This window comes from Phoxinus phoxinus (genome assembly GCF_949152265.1).
Source record: "Phoxinus phoxinus genome assembly, chromosome: 1".
In the NCBI taxonomy this organism is placed as follows: Eukaryota; Metazoa; Chordata; class Actinopteri; order Cypriniformes; family Leuciscidae; genus Phoxinus; species Phoxinus phoxinus.
In genome coordinates, this window is record NC_136876.1 from 37592369 (window position 1) to 37617308 (window position 24940).

At 42.8% G+C, this 24940-nt stretch overlaps 1 protein-coding gene across 2 annotated transcripts in view; it reads left to right on the plus strand.

Annotated features, from left to right (window-relative positions):
* pde4a (phosphodiesterase 4A, cAMP-specific) overlaps positions 1–24940 on the plus strand; it is a 58915-nt gene that overhangs the window by 13142 nt on the left and 20833 nt on the right. The window contains exons 1-5 of one of the 2 annotated variants that reach the window (XM_079613077.1): positions 20564–20760; positions 22502–22687; positions 23057–23093; positions 23223–23293; positions 23692–23741. In XM_079613077.1, coding sequence (XP_079469203.1) covers positions 20714–20760; positions 22502–22687; positions 23057–23093; positions 23223–23293; positions 23692–23741 — 391 coding nt within the window. In that variant the 5' untranslated portion in view covers positions 20564–20713. Of the gene's footprint in view, positions 1–20563; positions 20761–22501; positions 22688–23056; positions 23094–23222; positions 23294–23691; positions 23742–24940 lie in introns of those variants that run through there. The other variant, XM_079613076.1, reaches the window with a different exon arrangement.

A 24940-nucleotide genomic window follows, 5' to 3' on the forward strand; every position in this document is an offset into this window, starting at 1 on the left:
CCCTCCCCCATCCTCACTTTCATATGCTAATATGAACAAAAAACAATGATGCCACAATGTTTCTCTGACAGAGTAATTTAAAGAGCCATTTTAGATTCCCATGGTTGTCTGCAAAGGGGTCAGTTCTCACATCCCTCTTTGCGTCTGTTGTTTAGCATTAGCGCGTCAGTATTCCGCGAGGAGCGTGTCGGATATGTGTGGAGGTGTGATGAGTCCTGAATTTCGCCTGTTATCAGACAGACAACCTGAACCAACCTGCTCCACAGTGGCAGCCTTCATTCCCATTCTCACATTTTGATGATAAGCTCTGTAGTGACATCCGTCAAGGGATCTTGGACCCTCTCTGAGTATGTGAGCATGTCTGAATGTGTGTGCGTGAGCACTGTGGACTCTCGTCTCAACGGGTGGCAGTTCTGAGAGAGACCGGCATACTTGTGTCACTGAGGTGTCAGCCGCACAGATCCTCGTATATATGCATTTACAGACTCTCTCGTTCGCATGCGCACACACAACTACATCAGAGACATCAAAAGACAGTTGTCAGAGCAATAGACGGGTGAGATAATGTAGGTTGGGCAGCAGAAAGCACACCAGGGAGAGACTAGTTCAAATCGAGGACAGCAAACAAATCAAAGCCGAGCCGAGTGCATTACCACACCTGGTGTTTGAAAGATATGAAGAGCGTCCCTCAGTTAATATGTATGCGATCCACCTGTTATGTTTGAGGCAGGGTTTCCTGTTGTCCTACCTGATGTACGATGTCACCAGGGATTTGTAACCCATAGAAAGTCTGGCTTCAACACACTGGATAATTATGAGAAAGTGGCAATCCTACTCACTGGGGAAGGACAGATGGCTGCGGTATAAGCAGAATATGGCTCTGACTGTCACACTGAACCATGATCCAAGACAATATTGCGTTCGCTTGTACGAACCTATAATGAATTAGCTTGCAAATACATGCTAAACATTAGTCATTTAGACAACATTATCGCCTGGTCCAACGAATCAACTCACAGGTAAACATAATTAATGCTTCCTCCTCTGTGAATTTATTATGCAGTGTTTTCATGCTGGTTTGGTATGTCGTGATTGTGAGGATGCACACGGTTTCGCTTACAACATGAATATCCTTTGAGAGAAAGAAAGAGCAGGAGGATGCGTCGGTCTGCTCGGTTGGAGTCGGCTGTGGTCTGGTCATGTGTGAACTGGACTGGAAACTGCTGTTTCTGAGTCACTCGCATTATGTAACCTGCAGACAACCAACATTTTGTTCAAAAAAAAATATATAGGTTCTGTGTGGTACCAGGGCTCCTAAAAGTGGTAGTGGCTGTGATTGTTTAAAATGTCTCTCAGCTTCAGTCAAAACACTTTTGTGCTGTGGAGCATCAGCGCTCAGCTGTATTTAATACACTGTATTGTTTCTAACGGAAACCGCAGCAGGTAATTCACGGCAAACTTAGAACGGGCTCTTGCATTATTGATGCCAGTCCACTGCAGCTATTGACAAATGTCCGACTGATATGGTTATTACATCACAGTGCTGAGTTACTGTAATGGACACTGCTTTGGTCCTTTGGGACCATCTTTTAACCTCTGTGAGACTGATCCAGGAATGCAGCTCGTCTGATCAGGAAGCCCTGTCTGTATAAGCGGAACAGTCATGGGATAAAACTCCTGCCTCTCGTGGCATTTAAAGGCCTGAGATTCCCCATGTGCCCCGGGACTCCTTTCCATGCTGAGCCTGAATCTCTTATCCTCAGATCCGAGACCTCAGTGTGTCGATTCTGAATGGGCTCTAGGGTGAGAGATTTCCCCGGCAGCGCCACGCTCTGCTGCTCTGTGATTGGCAGCAGGGGTCTGGACATCTGTAAAGGAGCAGGAATTGAAATTTCCTGTGATGCAGGGAGCGGGCCGAGAGCCAGTGATAACTCCAACGGGGGTAATTCATTACCATTAACACTGAGCACAGCAAGACCTTGTTTCTCCCTCTTAAATTCAGATTATCGCAGTTGGCTCTTTCACTTGCCCTACTTTTCCAGCTTCTCCTGTCCCCTCTACACTTGTTTACGTGTCTGCCTCTGTGTGTGCGTGATCTGATTGCTAAGTCAGGCCTTATACGGTCTGCAAAGGCTATCGGACAATTTATTTTCAGCTTTACTTTTCTGTATCCCATGTTGTTCTCGCACAAAACACGGAACGCCATGCAAATGGTAAACACCGTAAATGAACGGAACGCAGTGGAATGTGATGTTGACACACACACATCGCTGGCTCACCCCGCCCCCTCTCCTTCTGCTCTTGAGATGCTTATCGCCCGTGACAGATTAGGGCACTTGTCGTCGTCTATGTTTAAATCCAGTCGCGGTGATGGGAGTCGACGCTGAAGTCTAGGCATTCTGTGGAGAGAGACAGGTGTACCGAGGACATGAAAGAAACAGGGAAAGTGCATAGAGGGAGAGAAAGATGGGGTGAGAATAGAAGAGAGAGACGGAGGAAAGAGAGTGAAGGGGAAGGATAGATGAGAGGAAGCAGTGGTGCCAGTGATGGCCGCTGTCATAAAGAATTCACGGCAATCTTCCATTTAGCCAAATCAAATTCTAGGCTGGCTCCAGCTGCGATTGGCCCATGTTGTTTCACTCATGAGGCCACAGCAGCATGACCTCGTGGGTCCAGCCCGCCTCTTTGTGAGTGCTATAAATAGGATAGGAAGCCTCAGGCTCCCACTTTAATGAGATTAAATCAAACCAGCCTCAACATTGAGTGTGAATTGAGCATAACTTCTGTATCTTGCTTTGGAAAAAAAGAGTAGTTTGCATGGGTAAGTGCAGCTTAAAAAATGAAAACGAGTTTGCATTTTTTTGAGTTCAGTTCATCTTTTTTTTTTTAAGGTTAGATTTTAGGTATTTTGAGTGAACTTAAAAAGGCAAATTGCTGTTACTTAAAAGTTGCAACCATTGTAGCAATTACCTATTTAGATCAAGTTAATTTTAAAACAATTTCTTAGGTTTTATCAACTGTAAATTATTCCAATTATTCATATGGTTTTAAATTATTTCATATTATCTATTAAACTAATCATAAATCCATTAATACAACTCTCTGGTACATTGTGTATATACTGTATTTGTTTGTTTCCCTTAAAAACGGCACGAAAATTCATTTAATTGCATATCTTTTTGAGCTCGTAATTTTTAATCAAAATGTCAACTCAATCTTTTGATGAAATGACAGACTGCTGTTTTGCATGACTTCTCCAATCATTTCATCTTCATAAACTCCACCCCTTTCTTACAAATCACTGGAAGCTTGCATTCAGATCTGCCTCCATCCTATCAGCAAAATCCTTGCCCTTTTTTTTGTTCGAAAATCTGTTCCACTTGGATTAACGTCAAAATACAGAAGGAAAGATCTGTCACTACTTTCTTTACATCGTAAATTTATAGTAAGTTGCTGGAATTTCAGAATAGTAAGTAAACTAAATAAAGCATATTTTTTTGCATTATTTTTTCGTACAGCGAACACAAGCCACATGCACTCCACACACCTGCATGCCACCTATATTGTTTTTGTGTAGGCCTATCAATGTTTATGGATTTGATAAGGTGTTTTACTTTTCCTGCAATCTCACCACACCTCCGCTCAGGGTGTGCCGTATTTTCCTTGTGATCTGTCCGTTATCTGGGAAATGTGCTTTACACCACAGTACCATAAAAACTATTCAGCAACCTGTGTTTTACTCTAATTGCTCCAATCAGCTTGTCAGGCTAGGTTTTATGCCAGACGTTGTTTTTTTAGTTTTGTTTGTAGTTAGATGGCTCTCTTCATGTTAAAAGGTCCAACCAAAATGAGCCAGGTCTCATGACATGAGCAAGACGAATTCTGGTGCTGCAAGCATGTGTTAGCGTATGTGTTTGTGAGTATGTGCCTGTATGTGCGAGTGTCATTGACTATTTGCATGTGTCTGGGGACAGAGTGGGAGACGACCAGTCTGTTTGGCCATACTGCTGGTCGGCAGCCCATACATGCTCTCTGCCATACGCTGTAAGAGCCTCCAAGAGCAGACGCTCTTAAAGCACGGCTGCAGCTCACTAGGGGTGCTCGCTGTTGGTGCTCTACAGGCTTTTAACCCTTTTACTGCTTAGCGCTATAGGCGATATGAACAAAATCTTATAACATGAGTAATAGAAAAGGAATCATGACTCATTTTATACAACAGGTCAATAAATAAGAAGTTAATAGTGATATATTTTACACACAATATTGTCTGTTTTTGCTAAGTTTTTCCAACTAAAATATTACCTATAAAGGCAGAGCACAACTGTTGTTCCTCTCTGAGCAACACACATCAGTGTTTAGTTTCTGAATGAATAAGCGTTTTGACAGAATCAATCAGGCGAACCAATGATTCAATGGTCTATTCATAAAGAGAGCCATTAGGTGTGTTCGACTTGAAGCTTCGCTGCGCAAGACCGATCAAAGTACAACATGATTGACTAGACTGCAGATGGCTCCTTATGCTTTCGAAACGTTCTCGCGGTACGTGCCCCCTCAGATTTTTGAGCTAAATTAATTCAATGCTGCTTCCAAAAGACAAAAATAATATTTTATGCAAAAAGCATTTATAGTTTGTAAAATATACACTGATGTCTACGAAAGCTGCAATAATAATCCTTTCAAACATAATTTGACGAAGTGTTTTATTGATATCCGATAGTCTACACCAGTGTTGGGAACGTTACTTTAAAAAAGTAATTAGTTATAGTTACTCACTACTTGTTCCAAAAAGTAACTGAGTTAGTAACTGAATTAGTCTATAATAAAAGTAACTCGTTACCAGGGAAAGTAACTATTTGCATTACTGTTAAAAAAAAATTGCTATAATCCAAAGAACTTGGATTTTTGTGAGCAGTTTTCACGAGTCAGTTGAAATGAATAGAACAGACAGGTGTTTGTACATAACTTTCCATATTTATTGCACGTCGACAGACAGCAAGAGGTTTATCCTGCACTTCGAGTATTAATTTATCTTTGTAAGAAAAGTAAACGGTTACACCATATAAAGTGCATAACTCTAGCAAATTAAATCAAACTCTCTCAACCAGAGACAACTGGCGAACTAGCATCTGTGGTGGAGGACGTATCGGTGTTTTTTGCCACTAGGTTTGTAGATGCGCGTGTCAATTTGAGTCAAGTCTTCGCTCCTGGACATAATGTACACATTACTTGCACGTTCTTGCCTTTGACCACAATGAATTTGAAGTAGTGGTTATATCTCCACCAACTTTTCATCGGATTGCTCCTGACTCGCCACCTCTGCTGCTCCGTCAAATCTGTTTAGTGGGTGTGTGTGTGTGTGTGTGTGTGTGTGTGTGGTGCATGGCGCGTGTGCTGGCATGTGTGTAAAAACACTGGCTCTGATTGGCTACCATGAAACTTGACTCTGCCTTAGCCAATCATAATCGCTTACATCGTTATTAACCCACCTCCTCACTAGCTGTGAGCCAGGGGTGCGTTCGGAATCGGAATACACATTTTATTCAATCAATGCATATAACGCACCGCATTTAACATCCAGTAACGTTAACGGCGTTGTAACGACGGGAAAAGTAATTAGTTAGATTACCCCGTTACTGAAAAAATTACGTCGTTACCTAACGCCGTTGTTTTAAACGCCGTTATTCCAAACACTGGTCTACACATTGAGTAGGTAACTAAAAAGTTTACTCTTGTAACAGTGTTGTTTATTATATCATGTTTCTGGTTTCACTGTCTTTGGTTTTTTCATTCAGTTTGTACCTTGGTTCTCTGCCTTGTTAATTGTATTCTGTTATCCCTAGTCATGTTAATTATTAGGTCCCTTGTTTCAGGTGTGTTGTCCTATTAGTTTGTATGGCCCTGCTCGTTGTTCTCATTTTCCCCAGCTGTGTCTCATTCCCTGATCCCCTCTGTGTATTTAAACCCTGTGTGCTCTTTTGTTCCTTGTCAGTTATTGAATGTATGTACGCTCCACGAGTATCTTTGTGTTCTGAGTTTACCCCGAGTTTATGTTGATTAAAGTGCTGCATTTAGATCCGACTACCGCCTTTGCTTCCACGCAATTCATGACAGAATAACTGACCACACCAGGATCTAGCAGTTAGTACCCGGGAACAACCAAGCAAGAGGAATGATGATGGAAAACGGATTCTACCAGAATGGACGGTCGCTTGATGAGTACGTGGGGGCTTACCTAGAGTTATATCATGAGACCAATTTGAGTGAGGAAACACTCAAGTATAATTTCTGGAGTGGGATGGACGACACGCTCGGCGCAATGCTTCTGTTAGATGTGGAACACCTCTCTTTTGTGCAGTTTCTGGACCGAGTGTTGTGGGTGTGCGGTTCGTCACTCACTGTAGGACTAGCCGAGGAAATCAGCTGTGGTCCCAAACCAGTGCATTCTGCCAAGACTGTTCCAAGGAATTCCATGCACAGTTCACAGAAGAAAGTTCCCAACCGAGCATTGAGGAGGCCCGCTCGCTGCATCCGCACAGCCGAGCCCGCCCATCGCGTCTGCACAGCCGAGCCCGCCCATCGCGTCTGCACAGCCGAGCCCGCCCATCTCGTCTGCACAGCCGAGCCCGCCCATCGCGTCTGCACAGCCGAGCCCGCCCATCGCGTCTGCACAGCCGAGCCCGCCCATCGCGTCTGCACAGCCGAGCCCGCCCATCGCGTCTGCACAGCCGAGCCCGCTCATCGCGTCTGCACAGCCGAGCCCGCTCATCGCGTCTGCACAGCCGAGCCCGCTCATCGCGTCTGCACAGCCGAGCCCGCTCATCGCGCCAGCCCTGCCCAGTTGTCTGCGTCCAGCCCTGCCCAGTTGTCTGAGTCCAGCCCTGCCCAGTTGTCTGAGTCCAGCCCTGCCCAGTTGTCTGAGTCCAGCCCTGCCCAGTTGTCTGAGTCCAGCCCTGCCCAGTTGTCTGAGTCCAGCCCTGCCCAGTTGTCTGAGTCCAGCCCTGCCCAGTTGTCTGAGTCCAGCCCTGCCCAGTTGTCTGAGTCCAGCCCTGCCCAGTTGTCTGAGTCCAGCCCTGCCCAGTTGTCTGAGTCCAGCCCTGCCCAGTTGTCTGAGTCCAGCCCTGCCGATCCAGAACCATCAGTCTCTGCAGCGCACCCTCGCCGACGTAGGAGGAGGAAGAGAACCCCCTGCAAATCCCGAAGTCTGGAGGTCATACAAGTACGGTCTATTCTTCCTGTCACTCCTGTTGGGGATGAGGAGGTTGCTCTGTCTGTATATGTTGCTGCTCTTATGTGTGTTTGGGCTACCCACACAGCAGCGGATTCCTGTCCAGAGACTACCCCAGAGCCTGCTACCAGCCCAGAGACAGTTCGTGAGCCACCTGCTACTTCTGTCAGCCCAGCATTGGCCCAGAGAGTTATCCTTGCCTTTTATGCCATGATGGCCCTGCGTGCCTGGACAGCACACACCTCCCAGCTGACTGTCTCCTGTCCTTTCCGTGTTCCAGAGGCTGTCCCAGAGCCCGTTCCCTGCCCGGAGGCTGTCCCAGAGGCCGTTGCCTGCCCGGAGGCTGTCCCAGAGGCCGTTGCCTGCCCGGAGGCTGTCCCAGAGGCCGTTGCCTGCCCGGAGGCTGTCCCAGAGGCCGTTGCCTGCCCGGAGGCTGTCCCAGAGGCCGTTGCCTGCCCGGAGGCTGTCCCAGAGGCCGTTGCCTGCCCGGAGGCTGTCCCAGAGGCCGTTGCCTGCCCGGAGGCTGTCCCAGAGGCCGTTGCCTGCCCGGAGGCTGTCCCAGAGGCCGTTGCCTGCCCGGAGGCTGTCCCAGAGGCCGTTGCCTGCCCGGAGGCTGTCCCAGAGCCCGTTGCCTGCCCGGAGGCTGTTCCAGAGCCCTTTGCCAGCCCGGAGGCTATTCGTTTTAATTTCCCCAAGAACTTTTGTGGGGGGGGGGGGGGGGGGGGCAGTAGGGGTCCGGTGGGGACCATGAAGGCCCCGTCGACATGGTCCTTTTCCCTACTGTCTTTGCTCCAATCCCCTTCTGTGTATGCCCTGCCCTGGTCCCCGTCTGAGTCTGCTCTGCCATGGCCACCGGCACATCCTGCTCCGCCGTGGCCACCGGCACATCCTGCTCCACCGTGGCCACCGGCACGTCCCGCTCCGCCATGGCTACCAGCACGTCCTGCTCTGCCATGGCCACCGCCACGTCCCGCGCCGCCGTGGCCACCTACACGTCCTGCTCCGCCGTGGCCACCGGCACGTCCTGCTCCGCCACTTACACCGGTACCGTCCTGTTCCGCCATGGCCACTCGCACCGGTACCGTCATGGAGTCTATGGTCCCCGACTACCCTGTCTGGGACTCCATGACGCCCACCCCTCCCGCCCAGGTCGTGTTCTGAAACGGCGCGAGGCCGCGCCTTATGGAAGGGGGGGATAATGTAACAGTGTTGTTTATTATATCATGTTTGTGGTTTCACTGTCTTTGGTTTTTTCATTCAGTTTGTTCCTTGGTTCTCTGCCTTGTTAATTGTATTCTGTTATCCCTAGTCATGTTAATTATTAGGTCCCTTGTTTCAGGTGTGTTGTCCTATTAGTTTGTATGGCCCCGCTCGTTGTTCTCATTTTCCCCAGCTGTGTCTCATTCCCTGATCCCCTCTGTGTATTTAAACCCTGTGTGCTCTTTTGTTCCTTGTCAGTTATTGAATGTATGTACGCTCCACGAGTATCTTTGTGTTCTGAGTTTACCCCGAGTTTATGTTGATTAAAGTGCTGCATTTAGATCCGACTACCGCCTTTGCTTCCACGCAATTCATGACAACTCTATTCTTGCAGGTACAAAATTAATAGTGCCCTAAATTTATCGTATTTTGGTGAATTTCTTTGGTTTGGAGCTAAAATATGTCACACAACCTAGTCGATTCGTGCACAACCATCTAGTTATCGTGTGGGTGGTTGGTGGAATCCGTCAAAAATGTAGCAGAATATACATTTTGAACCTTCTGTTAAAATGATTTTTACTGATTGACCGAAAAGTAATGAAGGATTTCAAAGAACAGCCTCTTATTCACTAAATGCGTTGTACAACGCAGAGGTAAGGTGTAGTTTGCCTTGTGGTGTCAGTGATTATGCTTTAAATTCATTTGTTTCTATAAGCTACTAAATATGTGATAGACTAAATCAATGCAGGACTTATACTGTATGCCTAATATTCTTAATATGGAATAGCGACAGTATTAATATCATATGTTCTCACTTTGATAATTCAATCGGATATGGGATGACATTGCATTGCAATTATTACCGTGAAAGCTTAAGTAAAGTTGTATTATAAATATTTATAGTTAGTTACTTTATTTTTATTTTTATTGACCCACCCAACTGGTGCCCCTTCAAAAATACTAAGTGCATGACGCCCTGCACCCACTTTATTCCTGAATGAATGAGTCATTTGAATGAGTCGAATGAATAAATGACTCAATGACTTACTCATTTACACGTTTACACATTTTAGTTTATTATTTAAAGTATCATTTCATTAAAAAAATAATTGCATATTTTGGGAATAGTTTGCATTTTTGGGAATATATATATAATGGCTTAAATATATAAAAAATGGCTTAAATTTTTCTTGACTGTCTATTGAATTAAATAATGTATTTAACAAAAGATACTTCATCTCATTTCTTTATTTTGAACTTGATTGATGCCATCCAAAAGATGATTATTCGTAAAACAAATTAATTATAAATCTGGCATCAGTGCCAAAACAGCTTTATGAGTTAAAAACAAAAATAAAGTAAAAGTACAATGAGCAACTTTCAAACCCACTGCACATCAGCTGAATTGTATTTGAATGCATCAAGATATTATGCTGCTCTGCAGCCAAAAGCAATTAGGCACGTTTCTGATTTTGATTAGTTTGGGAATCATTCTGCTTGTTTTATTTATTTTATTCTCGCATTTATTAAAAAAAATTCCCATTGCTTTCAGATTTAAATAGTGCAAAGTCTTTCTTCCATTGCATGTAAAGCTTTTCTACTGTATACCAATATCTCTGTATACCAATAACAGCTTTCTCTGCCCTGTCCACTCAATCCACTGCCAATAACGACTCCCAGTGCGCAGTCAGTTACCACAATGCTTCCTATATGTCTCGCCTCCAATTACCGTCATAAATATCAGATGAAACATGATGTCTACGTGCATTAATGTATCGCTTGAGTGAGCACTGATTGAAGTCCATTCATCAGAGGGTGATCAGATGTGGACACACAGAGAGAGAGAGATTTACTTTCTGTGTACTGACGAGTGACAGAATAGATTGTGAAAGATGGAGTGCTGAGAGATACACATGAGAAGAGGCAAGAGAAGCTGAAAGAGAATGATTTTGCTCATAAGTGAGCGAGAGAGAGAGAGAGAGAGAGGACCAGATAAGACAAATGCAGCTGCAGAAACAAAAAAGCTGTCTATGAATAGCCCATTTTTTTAGTGCAAAAGTCTAGATGCACAACCTAAATGGATCGCTCAGCATTACCAGCCTTGGACCCAAGTGTCTAAAATAATCCAGGCACTTTTCTTATTGAAGATAAAATGACAAACTCTCACATAAAGCTCTTTCTCACTGTGATGCAGGCCATTGCCTTAAAGTAGCCCGACGTCAAGCACAATCAAATCACATGAACTATAAAAGTGTATGAAAACACTATAAATAAAAGCCAGTGGGATTCGATAAAAAAACATTACATCTCTGAGCCAGAATCTGAGCTGTTCTTTCTAGTAAAAGCAAGTCAGTGTCAACCACGGTTGATGCCCGTTTGCTGACATAGGTCAAGGCTGCAAACTTTCAGGGAAAACTGATTTTAGAGGGGCTTCACAGCTGGAGTGACATGGCATAGACAGACATCAGACGCCATCTCGACATTGTGAAAAAGAGCCTGACACTTCCTCCAGTCTAACCTAATATATTATTTTTCTGTCTCAAATCTTTTAAACTTTTTAGCTTTGACAGACAGTCTCCAAAAATGACACAATGCGAGTAGCGTACAGCCTCAGGGTGAATGCGGTTCATGCAGTTTCAACAAAATGCTCCATGGAATAGATTTCTCCTCTCTCCCACTAATGACTGTTTTTGCCTTTTCTATCAATGAGCATAATTATTATCCTCTCAGGATAACTTAATTAATCCAAAGAAATATAGGTGTAATACCTTTTGTTGGAGTGAATGTACCCTCATAAGCTTTTGTTTAAATATTTTATTGCTTTCCACTGTTGGTAATTCAATGCCACTCATGTCTATCAGGGCTGTTCTGCAAGGTCAACCACTGTAACCTGAAGATTGATTTTAAAAATGCATCAGTGAATAATAAAACACAATTACCAAATGAAAACAATGCTCGCATTCTTATCCTGTTTCGTACAATTAAACTTGTCACTTCATTTTCCCTCATTATACCAGTCAGCATTGATGAAATGATTTTCATACATATCATATCAGTGTGTCTTTATACATTTTGTGTGACAAATCGATTGTGAAGGTTGCCATATAAGATAAAATATCACTAATAAATTGCCTGGCACAAAGAGGGAAGAGATGAACTTGAGATTTACACCTGGGAAAGAACACAAAGCGATGGATGGATGGATGGATGGATGGATGGATGGATGGATGGATGGATGGATGGATGGATGGATGGATGGATGGATGGATGGATGGATGGATGGATGGATGGATGGATGGATGGATGGATGGATGGATGGATGGATGGATGGATGGATGGATGGATGGATGGATGGATGGATGGATGGATGGATGGATGGATGGATGGATGGATGGATGGATGGATGGATGGATGGATGGATGGATGGATGGATGGATGGATGGATAGATATGAAATTAAATCAACATTACCATACCTAGAGCTGTATTTTTTAAATGTATAAATGGAAATATGCAAGAAAAAATATTATGAACTGAAGTAAATGCCACATGTGTCCATCCATTAATACTCAGCAGTGGTTACAAATTAGTTGAATTTGGTGTGACTGATTAGGGAGGCATCCAAATTGTGCAGTCATTCCTCACCATTTCAGTTAGTGCCCATGTGTCGCATGTGAGAAGCAGAGCTTTTAGGCAAGATAAAAATACAGTGGTTGAATGCTCAGTGTCCAATGAAAAATCTTTCGAATTTTTGCTCTCATAGACACCTACATACGCACAATGTCCTGGAAGTACCCAAAATGATGTGTTTAGAGCCTCTTGTCCACTGAACAGCATCTTTGCTCCATTAAAATCAATATAACAGGTATCAGCCATAGACTCCCAATGAACCATGGCTTCAATGGGGTTCTCCGGGCCATCTGTTCATGCAATCCTGTGCACAGATTAATTTAAATCAAAGTGGATCGCCAACATTGCAAATGATATTATCCACTTTTATTTAGTACAATATGATGCGCGATAGAAAGAAAGAAAGATAGATAGATAGATAGATAGATAGATAGATAGATAGATAGATAGATAGATAGATAGAAATGATATGAATCTGAAATGTAACAGATAGATTGGTGCAGATGGAGAGATGAGGGTGGCGGAGAAGACAACTCTACAGTGACACAAAGGTAGCTCTTGATGACTCACTCCCTCCTTCTTTTTCTGTATTTCTCTTTCTCTCTCTCCAGTCTGGATTAAAATAACAGAACCCCAGCAGCCCCAGCCTGCAGAGGGGGAGTTATGCTTTCCATCTCAGAGACAGGGTGATACGCTAAAAATACCCCTCTGTGTGTGGGCTGCACTAGGAGATCAGGGCGGGGGTGCAGCTCTGGAAGCCGGTTTGTACATTACAGATTTGGTGTATGCAGCATGAGAGTCTATGTGCCGTCTAAACGCACAGGATAGATGCTTTTACTGGATCCGAGTCAGTGTCAATATCCCTGATTGGCTCATTACATGGATTAGGGTGTTAATTGTATTTCCAGTTCAGTTGCGATGTCTCTGATGGTGTCTCTGAAGGGCCTCTGTTAGACAGCCAACTGACCACTGCTCTCTCGATTATGGAATTTCTTCCCTCAGTAACTTCTTTGTTTTGATCATTACACCAGGAAATTATGTTCGATTGGTGCTATTAACAAATCAATATGTCGTCATGCAATGAAATGGAGCATCGCAGGGTCTATTTTTGCTGGCATAAGTGGTAAACAAAGCTCAGGACAACACATTTTTAAGATCAGCTGGTGTGTATGAGAATGAAACCTTTTTCAATTGTAAATTGTCGGTTGTCCTTCGTGTATCTTCCTCCCAGTCCATTTATATATTCAGCCTATGATGTGCTATGAAGCAAGGTATCCTTCACCTGAAACCAGTGAAGATGGAAGTGCTCAAGTATTGAAAGCAGGCGAATGCTTGATCGGAAGCAACCCTCATTAAACCAAACACTTGTTCGGGGCTTCCCCCTGACATTTCAGCTCACTAAAGCTTGTTAAAAGATGTGCATGATTTTTAATAGTTTCCCATTACTCCACATGGCCCCTAGATTCACAGGGACAATTTCCATATAAAAGGTTATCGAGCTGAGCCGCTCTAGGGAATGAGAGTAGTGAACGTAGAGGGGGGAGAGAGAGCCTATGGGGTGCTGATGGCTGTACTCAGTAGGAATAAGTCAGATTTGAGCAGGGAGCTGGCAGACTTTTGGCTGCTTGGCTTGGCCAGTGCCAACATCACTGAGTAATGTTGGTCAATGCTGGTTACTGTGGCATGGCAATAGGGTTCACTGGGTGAATTGTGCTGTTATGAGGTCACAGCTGGGTGACACTTCAGGATGGGATTGAGAGGAGAGTGCTGCAGGGAGCCGAACAGAATAATTTATTGTACACATGACATGAACGCTGTTCACAACGATGATTATATTTTAGGCATTCTTTTTTAAATATTTTAAGGAAACTAATATGATTTTCTTTATTCCTGGAACACAAACATGAAATTGTGGGACTGGAACATCTTTTCATTCAATTAAAATGAATGGCGCCTGAAAGATATGCAAAATCACTGTAAAAGTCATGAGAAGTTGTGTGAGATACAGTTTGAAATTTACATTGTTATTCATTAAAGTAAATAAATTATGCAGACTGTTTTTTTAACCAGATCAACCAATTAATTTAAAGTCCCCATGTGTTGAAAATCAAGTTTTTAATGTTGTTTATTATATGTCTATGTGGTGTTTTTAATATGCTTTAAATTGACAATGTGTAGTTTTTTTTTTATATTTTATTAACTAAAATCAATGTCTTTATTCATAAATATGTCCTCAATGGTATACAATTACCTCTCCCAATGATCAGACTTATCCTCGTACGTGAAGAATTTCTTATCTTTATTTACATGGGACAGGCAACTCCACAGAGGCTTCCATGTCGTTCCTCCATCTTGAAAAATTATAATAGCAGAGTGGGACAAAAAGCACTATAGGCTACCTCAACGCGTTTCCACAACGCGTTTTCGTCCAGAGCCATCGTCACGATACTGACACCAGCTGAAGCGGACAATGAGAGGCGTAATGCGTGTCACTGCCCCGGTTAATTTGAAAGGTTGCACTGCACGGTACTTCATAATTCAGGATCATACTTATGCCGAGCCACAGGAGAAATGCCAAAATTGAATTTAAAAGGAAACGTGACCGGCAAATTCAAAAACCTAGGGTAAATAACGGGATAGCTTTACACAGTTGGAAAGAGCTAATGAAGGAGAAAGACTTTGAAAGGGATGTTGCCTGCTTTCTTCTCGACGGGTAAGTCAATGTTACGGTCTAAATTACAAGCTTTTTTTTCATTCCTTGGTTGTGTAATTCATTATATAGGCAGCATAACAGTAGATCATGTAACCTATAGTTAAACTCGACGAAGGGCTATTGTTGTCATAGCTTCTTGGTACATAACGGCTACCCTAGTTGCAACACGCGTTTGAATAAGCGAGGAGCTAGAGAGCACTAATTCATAAGTCAGCACCATTGCTGAGTATTTTCTCCTTAAAACTGCAGTGAATCAAAGACAGTCTCAAAAACACGGTTTGAAATCGCTGGTGTTTCTGACGTCACAAACTACCTTGTAACCAATCAGGTCAACGTGTGATCGTCAACGAGTGGATCTCTGAGCTGGTGCGAGTGAGTGGAGGCGGGCCTAATTTACATATTCATAGAAACAGCATATACTAAATGAGGCAAGGGCGTAGAGTTACATTCAAGCTATTTTAAGCATGAAGAAACTTATTTTTAAACAAATTTTTTTTTAAATATGTAATTTTGGTGATCAAAGACTAGTTTTAAGGGATACAATTATTGACTACAGGGGGACTTTAAAAGGTCTGACTCAAACAATTAGTTTATGAATCAGACATCACTTTTTTTCTCATGAACGCACCAAGGAGAGTTGGGCGGATGTCAGGATTTTCAGTGGACCCAATTAAGCAAATGAAGACCTATGAAGCCCTGAACTATAGTGTATAACTGTTATGATACTTTAATGGTTTTGTGTCCTTTTCAAAGCTTCAAAGCTTCAGTCTTTAAGCACTGTCTTCTCTTTTTGTCTTCTGTGGAAGAAAGAAAGTGACACTTGGAATGACATGAGGGTGTGTAAATGTTGACAGATTTTTCTGGGGTGTATTTATAGCAAAGACGGGGTACTGTTCTTGAAGCTAGGAGTGTGCTGATATCATTTGGCTAATATGAACTGATAGGTATCCCATGAGGATTTGCATGAAAATAGAGAAATCAAGTAAAAGACAAATAAGAGCATGAATAACTGATGCAGTGTTGCTCAGGGAAATCATAAATAGACACTGAGCAGGATGGTAGTAAAACAGGTATGTGGCAGCCTATCATGTCTGTACAGGACTCTGACTTAGCACACCACAGAAGAGTCACTCCATGCGCAAAGCTGAGGTTTATATGGAATTTGGAAAGGCATCCAGGCATAATATAGATAGTAAAAGCAATCTTCTCAATGGCTCTCACAGAAATGACTGTACAGTTGAATCAATGGTATCAAGGCTTTAAAGCCTCTTCCTGAGGGCAGATGCCTGGCTTGTCTGTAATGGTTGAGCTCTCACTGTTGGGACACTTTCAATAGGGTGCTTCTGATCCTGTCTGTCAGATAATCTGCTGTAATCCCCAGCTCTCTTATCTGACTGGAGCACGGTGTCCTGCAAGATGACTTCACGCCAGGAAGCGCAGCGTGGCCAGCCTGCCTCTTTCAGTCCTGCCTGCGTGTTTGTGCGGGACTGTGACACAGGGCACAGCCTCCGGGGCAGATCACAGCCGGCTTTCAGCTTCCATGTTTACCTGCCCTCAGGGAGACGGTCACTCGCCTGTCTCAAGGGAAGAGGTGGAACGTCGTGCGGGGGGACATCAGGAGCCTTGCAGGTTTCACCAAGACTCTAGCGACTGGAAGAGAGTGTTCCACACGCTCCCTTAAATACCTCTGTGAGTCAGAGCGGGGACTGATGAGACACAGTTTGCTGTAATGCACTGCCAAAGGGACAGAGCGCCACAATAAAAGCTCTATCACACGGCATCAGCTGCTGATTAAAGAGCCAGCGAAGTGACAGCATCATATACAGTCACCACTGATTTTATGATTGCCCCCCACTCCCAAACATCTCGCCCCTCCTCTGACCCCCCTCCTGCATGCAGCAATCAACCAGGTGCTAAATGCCCGGGCAAGGAGAGGGGGAGGCAGTCGTCGGGGGTGCACAGGCAACAAGCATCTGCGCTTGGCAGCAGAGAAAGTGGAGGCAGGAAATAGCTGTCACTCTCCATTCAGGCTGGGAATGGGCGGGTGGTGGTGGTTGGGGGGTCGGGGGAGGCGTTAATCATTAACTGAAAAGGAGAGAATTAAGTGTTTTTTGGCGAGAGGTCTTTTTTTAAATGGCTCTTGCCACTTAAAGAATTCACTCTGCTCCACTGATGGACTGTAGTGGTGTGTGCTGGGAGCTTGTAGATCAGAGTTTCCAGGGGCCCAGGTTTTGTGTTTACTGGTAGTAAGGAATCAATAAGAGGACCATTGGATGGAGTGAGCCTGTAAATCCTCCATGCTATCCCTCACATATTTTACAGCAAGTTTTAATTAATTCAATCAGCTTCTTAACTCAAACTTCAAAGCTTTTTAAAACCCAGAGTATTAATGGAACATAATCAAATTCCTTTATTATTGCGCCGTAAGTGAGAATGTTCGGAACCAGCTACCGGAACACTTTGTATCAGCAAATGGGGAGTAAGTGCTACAGTTTGTACTTGAGGCGAGCTCTTCAAATGAAGGGTTGATGGTTCACATATGAACTTGTGATTAAGTTACGATTATGCTCACGATTGTGATCTTAGGAGGGAAAATGGGGGTAGTTTTAGTGTATGCGTTTATTTTGTAAGTCGTCTTTTAGTCCTTGTGACTCAAAGCTACTTCTTTTAGAGCATTACACGCTCCATTACTCATAGGCCCAGATTTATATTCAATTAATTTCAAATCTGCCACCCCGAAAAGCTGTGAATAGGAAGAATCATGCCTCCACTCATACTATCCTGGACCGCATAGAGTACGGTACAACATTTATCAAATTACTTTAATTGTGCTGTCAAGTTCAGGCAGCCTCTTGGACGTTAGTAAGACATCCTCATGTGTGAAGCCTTCGGGGGGCACACGTGTGAGCTATTATGAATTTTAATTCTTCCCTCTGGACTTGTACAATATAACCATTTCCTTTATTTTTAGACTTTAGGTCCACATCAGTTTGAGCATCTTTGTATCTGAAAGCAGTAATTGCTTTTCTTGTCTCCTGGAATTATTGTCAGGTTGCAGCTTGTTACAGTTACTCCAATCTCATTTAGCAAGAAGATACTTGCCAATGCGCCGGCACTGAAGCGTTTTTTTTTTTTTAATAGTTCAAAGTTACTATCAGATTTAGGGCCCTATTTTAACGGTCTGAAGTAGCTTCATTATTCATAGGTGTGGTTTAGGCGTAACGTGAAATAAACCAATCAGAGCGTCCTCTCACATTCCCTTTAAGAGCCGGCGCGCTTGTTCCAACGCGGATTGCTATTATAACGGCGGATTTGCCAGCGCACGCCAGGAGCGGTTCACAGCCAAAGAGACCGACGTTCTCGTCAGGGCCGTAAAACACAGAGAAGTGACATTGGGGATGATGGGAGAAACCCACCCAAATTAGCTTCGGTTAAACAGGCGTATAATTTGGGTAAATGTGTAGCCTAATCTAGATTTTTTTTTTTTTTATCTAGATAGATCTTTCTCACATCTTCACGGACACAACAATGATTTCCCTCGTGTGTTAATATTTTTCCTTATAATAATGTATGATTTGCAAAAATGAAAACTGCTGCATCTGTTTATATTAGAGAATCAAAGTGGATGCGCGTTAACATTATGGCCAAGCACGCGCCCTTAAAATACCATATCACTAACGCGCAACGCGCCACTGTCTTTAGACAGTTTTTTTCCTGGTCAGTGGCGGAATTGCTTTCTAAAACTGGAAAATAGCACCATGGAAGTATGCGTGCGAAGTATATAGGTGCACTTTCTCCGGCTTTTTCCTGTACATAACGCGGAATACATAATTAGGCGCAGTTTACGCTTCCCCTCCCATCTCTTTATGTGACACTATCATTTTCCCCTTGACCATCCTATGAATGCATTTGCATGACACGAAAAGCGCATTTTGCCATTTTTAGTTCCTGCGACAGGCAGTCTGCTCTTTCATATAAACATAAGTTTGCATATGACATGATCTTGAAAAACATTTAACTAAATACAGAGTTTTAGACTTATCATCTTCCGATTTTAAATGTAACATGGTCAGACATGTGGCTTTAGCTGCAGTGCATTTCTAGATTGATACAATGCCAACTTCAATTTTATTTTCATAAGGATGTTTCATAAAAATAAATTTCTAATAACTTTACAAAACTTTGAAGCTATTTTTTCCCATTATGACAATCATTAATTCTACATTTACAATAAACTGCCAAGTGTCAGCTTTCAAATGAGATCATACTTGTGCTTTTAGTACTAAGGGTTCATGAACTGTATCTGTTTTAGTTTAGGGGTGCAGCCTAACAGGATAAACAGCCCAACCAATGCGCTAGGGTTGGTTTTCAGAAGCAAGGGGATGTGCTGACATTAATGTTTTATCTTTTATTGGAAAGACTCACTCAGCTGGCACAAATCCTTTCCTCTGTGCCCCCTATGATCATCATGTTGTTGTCCAGAGTGCTACTCTTTAGGGATCCTGTTATCACCGAATGAAAGTGAGAGCTGCCAATGGCATATCCTGCAATCACTGCGTGCAAAGAAAAACAAATTGTGTTGTGTGTGTATTTTGCAAGTGCATTATTATCTATGATGAAAGTTTAATACATTTCTACCCGTATTGATTACTGAAGCAAGATAATTGTGGCTGCTTCATCCACAATTAATTTATGCACATTAATACACTGCATTTGCACATTTTCACACTTACTTGTGCAGCCCAATGTAAGTGCTATTTATAATAATTATTAAAAAAGACAAAAATGGAGCTCGGTTTTGACAAGGTTTAGCGACAATGTGTTTGACACGACAGTTCCACATACACACAAAAACGGCCTTTAAATGTGTGTCTATGAGGGTATAGTGAGTGTCTCTTGTGCCGTATAAACAAATGAGAACTCCAATATCCCAGCATGCATTCTGCTTGCTTTTTTATTCTGGGCTGAGTCACAGCCATAGACACAAATTACAGAGAAGGAGGCAGTGAAAGGCAGAGATCTTTGAGAGACAGAAGACAGAGACTGGTAAAAAGCCAGAGAAGCAGAGAAGGAGATAGAATGAGGGTGAAGGAGAAATAGAAGGACTCGAATCACAACACAAGAAAGGGGAGGAGAAGGGGAAACTGGTTGACAAGGCTTCTCATTTCTTATTGTTCACTCCTTTGTGGATAGTCTCTGAGTAGCACAAATGTCACATGACTACAGGAGGCATTAAAGTGAAGCACAGACAGAAAAGCAGGAGCATTTGTGTGCGCCCACACATTCACTCTCTCTATCTCTCTCTCTCTCGCACACACACACACACACACACACACACACACACACACACACACACACACACACACACACACACACACACACACAACCTTCTACAGGCATGAATACAGTGCAAGAAAAGCAACACACTGAGCGAAAGGCGCCGTGTTAATGCTGAAAAAAAGAGCTCGTTCTCCATAAAAATAGGAAATAGGTTTACAGAGAGCTGCTATTTCTACTGCGCAATAAAGCCAGCCTGCTGTGATTATGCAGATAGTGACAGAACTCTTTAAGGTCAACCGTGTGTTATCAACTGTAAATGGTGTTGCAGTTGTTTCTGGAAAAAATAAAATGGTTTTGGAAGAAGCTGTACATGCACCTAGGGCAAGTAAATATTTAGATAGGCCATGAGTCAACTCCCTCCCTCTTGCTCTTGCTCTTCTCCTTTATGTTTTTGCTCTCCTCGCTCCCTTTTACAAGTACTCGTGCACTCCATTTTCTCCTGTCGCTCACGTCGCTTGGTCTTCCCATCGCTGCGAGTGGAATTCTGTGAGCTGCGAGATAAGGAGTGTGAGAACAGGAAGCAACTGTAAAAAGGAAGGATTTAGATGGAAAGCAGACTGATGGGAGAAAGAGAGAGAGATGTAGAGGAACGACGAGGTGTAGGTCATGAGCCTGAGGCGGTGTTTGTCTCGAGGGACATGTAAAGAGGACAGGTAGGGCCTGTTTACTGTGGATTCACATCACTCAGGATCTCTAGAGAGAGGGGACAGCAGCTGCTAGAAAAAAGTAGCTCAGGCACGTTTCGAGTGCTGTTGCACTTGACGTCTGTGTGATAAAGAAAAGTAAACAACCGGAACAAAGGACCTAGCCGTAGTCCAGATCCAGCTTACCAAAAGCAGCACAGAAACAGGAGCCCTTCATAGCCACAGGCTAAAACTACCTTCAGTTTTGCAGTTAGGGGTAGGAGACGAGCTTGGATGCCTTATGCGCTGTGTGTGGGAAGAGGGGTTTTAGTATTTTGTCTGTGAGAAGCGAGGGAGTGAGGGGGAGGAAGAGTGACTGACAGCGCGAGAGAGAGACTGAAGTCTTGGCAGGCACCGAGTTCTGACGCTTCACTTCTGAAGTGTAGGCTTTGGTTTGAGGTTTCTCTGGTGTGGTGTACCCATAATTCCCGGCATGACTCAGAGGAGGCTGGAACCAGAGGAATTAGGAACCATGCAAAAGCCTTCCATTTTTTTCTGCACCATGCCCATGACCCCTGTTGCTTTTGGATGTTTGAGGCTCCATCGCAGAGCACAGGTGATCCCAGTCAAATGGCTCCTGGCCTCCAGCTCAAGGATGAGCTGTTCTTGGCATTCTCCCTGTCCATTATTATATATTATATTGCAAGTAGGATTTTGTGGCATTATATGTCTTGTTTACAACTGGCGAATGACCTGCAATAGGTTCCATGCTCACTTTCAGCTCTGCACTCATTAGGCTCTCCAGATGACTAGTTTTCATCCGTTATCACTGAGCCATGATAACTGAACAAATACAGTATGTATTATAACCCCAGATGGGGTCAGACACCGTATCCGGTACTTTTCCACTAGTCACGTTTAATGCCAAAACTGTGCGGATTAGTCCGTCCACAGATGTCGACGTTTAGTGATAAGCTTAGAAGTGGTTTGCCCAAAATTAAAATGATAGATTTATTTACTCATCCTCATGTTGTTGGTGTTTTTTTGTGAAACATAAAGGACAAAAAAGCCATAAAAGAAGTCCACATCACCATTTTCATATGAATTAGGTACAACTCTCAAATTTGAACTGACAAATCACATTCAGTTACCAGAACCAACTTATGCATTATCCAATACCACTTATAGATTTTTTATCAGTTCATTGTTCATCAGCTCCCTGGGAATCAAACCCAGGAATGCAATTTTGTTTTTGTGTCATTGACATTAAACCTTCTGTGAAGGGGAAGATTATAATTTATTTATTATTTTTGGAATAAACACCCAAGTCCTTTGGGCTATTTTTGTGGTGTTTTTGTCCTTTTTGGAGCTTGACAGCTTAACTTTCTCCTTATATGGAAAACGATGTGAGTAGGGTGAGCAGGTAATAACAAATTTTTAATTTTTGCGTGAACCGTTCCTTTAAACCACAAAGTGCCTATAGAATATAAATTGTAAAGTGGCGGCTGATTCTCCTCTGATTAAGGTGGTGATTAAATGGTTCTTCAGGGTGACACAATCTTCATCAGCTCTTTATACATTCAGAGAGCGTTTGCTTTCTCTGGAGTAAGAGGCAATCATGATTGTTTGTGTTCCACATCTCTATTTGCGCTGTGTTGGCCAGAGACTGGAAATCTAATGAAGCCACTTGCAAATCATCGTTCGAGCTAAATGACAAGACATTTGTTTTATCTTTCTCCTCCATGTCTTTTTGGTTTCTCTTTCTCCACAGCTATGATGGGGAGAATGGACCCTCTCCTGGCCGCAGCCCTATGGATTCGCAGGCGAGTCCTGGGCTGGTGCTCCATCCCCCCTTCCCTCAGAGTCAGAGAAGGGAATCTTTTCTCTACCGCTCTGACTCTGACTACGACATGTCCCCCAAGACCATGTCACGAAACTCCTCCATCAACAGCGAGGGGTAAGCCATCTTCCTCAACAAACAGCACACTTTCACTGTTTACTGTCTTCACGTTTAATTTCTAAAAGGCCTCAGAGGAAGTTCTTTTATCCCAGAATCACCATGCAGCATTAAGCACATCAACTAAATCCCTCTTTACCCGTCTCACTTATAATGCTGTTACACCCTCAGAAATCCTCACGCTCTCAGTGACCACCGTGACTGCCACCTCTGGATGGCATTTTTTTGATGTTGGCTAAATCAATTTCCTCACAACTGGGCATGATTCCTTGCCTCATCTTAACACTATAAAAGACAATTTGTAAACATTTAACAAAATTGTATTTTTTTATCCCCATTTGCTGGGATTGCTCTTTCCTCTTTCTGCAGTCATGCTGAAGATCTCATAGTCACCCCTTTTGCTCAGGTAAGCCTCTGTTGTGTCTGGCAAACAGTATATAATGAGTGCTAATTGCTTGTCATGACTTGCTGAGTTGGAGTTGAGTGATATCCTGCTGTTCACTTGCTTTTTCTCCTCTCTGCCTCTTTAACACAGGTGTTGGCTAGTCTACGAACTGTCAGAAGCAACTTCACCATTCTCGCCAACGTCACAACTCCCACTAACAAGTCAGTTTTTAGCTTTGATGCAACAATTTCTATATTTCTGCTCTGCCCCCTTATGGCCACCAGTGTTTCCTTTCCAATACAGAATTTTATTATTTTATTCGTGAAGAATAAATAAAAACAATGTACAAAAGTAATGCATATTCACACAGCTTAACTCTTAATCTTAAAATCATTTTTTTATCTTATTTTATGTGAAAATAAATATTTGACATTTTGACATTTATATAAATATGTATTATATAATATAAATATTTTTTTTTTGTGTGTAATATTTTACTTTATTTGCTCGGTTCATATCAAGTGCAGCTTTCCTCCCAGTGAGCAATTCTAATTGAATTTATACCAGTAGAGGGCGACCTCTACCCCTATCACTGATGTAATTATCTTTTCGTCCACAGGAGGTCACCAGTGACCAGCCAACCAACGGTTCCCCCAGCAACGCTCTCAGGTATGTTTACTGTACTGTAACTTAGTCACTAGTGAGCTTTCTATCTCCCACACTAGCACTCTCCCACACAGTGTCTCTCACATTACGCATACACTTCCTCTTGTAGACACTGTTACCAGTAAAATACATTACAGCATCAGAAATAGTGGAGCCATATGGGAAACACGGGCTGGAATCTAACCAGATGCTTTAACTAGCCAAATAACAGCCCTCAGCCGCTAGTTTCAATAAGAAACTCTGAGGCATATAAGCAGAGAAGGTGCAGCACATGTTGAGAAAATAAAATACATTTGAATTCTTTAGAATATAACTTTTATCAGATATTTTAATGTAAGCTACATTATATGACTAAAAGTATGTGGACACTCTTCTAAATTGCTCGCTTTTAACTCTTTTTTTTTTTTTTTTTGCATCAGTCAACATCATCCCAGTGCACAAAGCAATGTCCACAGAAATGCTTTAATAAGTCTGTGTAGAAGTTAAATGCACAACTCCCAGATCTGAATGCTTTTTTAACAATTTGGGGATCAAGTGGAATTGTAATGGCAATCCAGGCCCCATTACCTGGAGCCAGTTGCATAAACAAAGCCTATGTTAAGAATGTGTATTAAGACCTAATTTGACCAACTAGCATTTAGATAAGAAATCAGTCTTGCTTTTCCAATTCCAATTAGACCAATGCACCTTTTTGTGCAACTGACTTCAAAAAGTTAGGACCAGCAGTGGCTGGTTGCATAAACTAATAGTCATTTAATTCTTCAAGACTTGTATAACTTTTTTTAAGTCAATTACATAAAAAGATAGATTGGTCTGATTTGAATCCAAAAAGAATGATTACCCCTAGGCGAACAAATTCTTAGAAGAGTGTAAGCTGATATAGTAGCAAAAGGAGGGGTTTATGCTTTTGAAATTAATGTTCAACAAAAGCATTAATGAGGTCAGACACTGAAGGCGGGTGATGTCGCCTGCCTTGGCTTTGTGCAGGCCAGTCCAGTTCCTACATGCCAGACTTCATAAAAAAATATTTTTTTTTATAAAGGGGTGTCCACATACTTCTTGCCTTATATTTTAGCTATTTGAATTAGACCCATCAGTTAAGTGTGACTTCTGCTTTATTATTTGTCTATGAACAATGACTAGACTTATTTTTCTACACACTGAATACATTTGTTGTATTTGTAGTGTTAAACAACATGGTT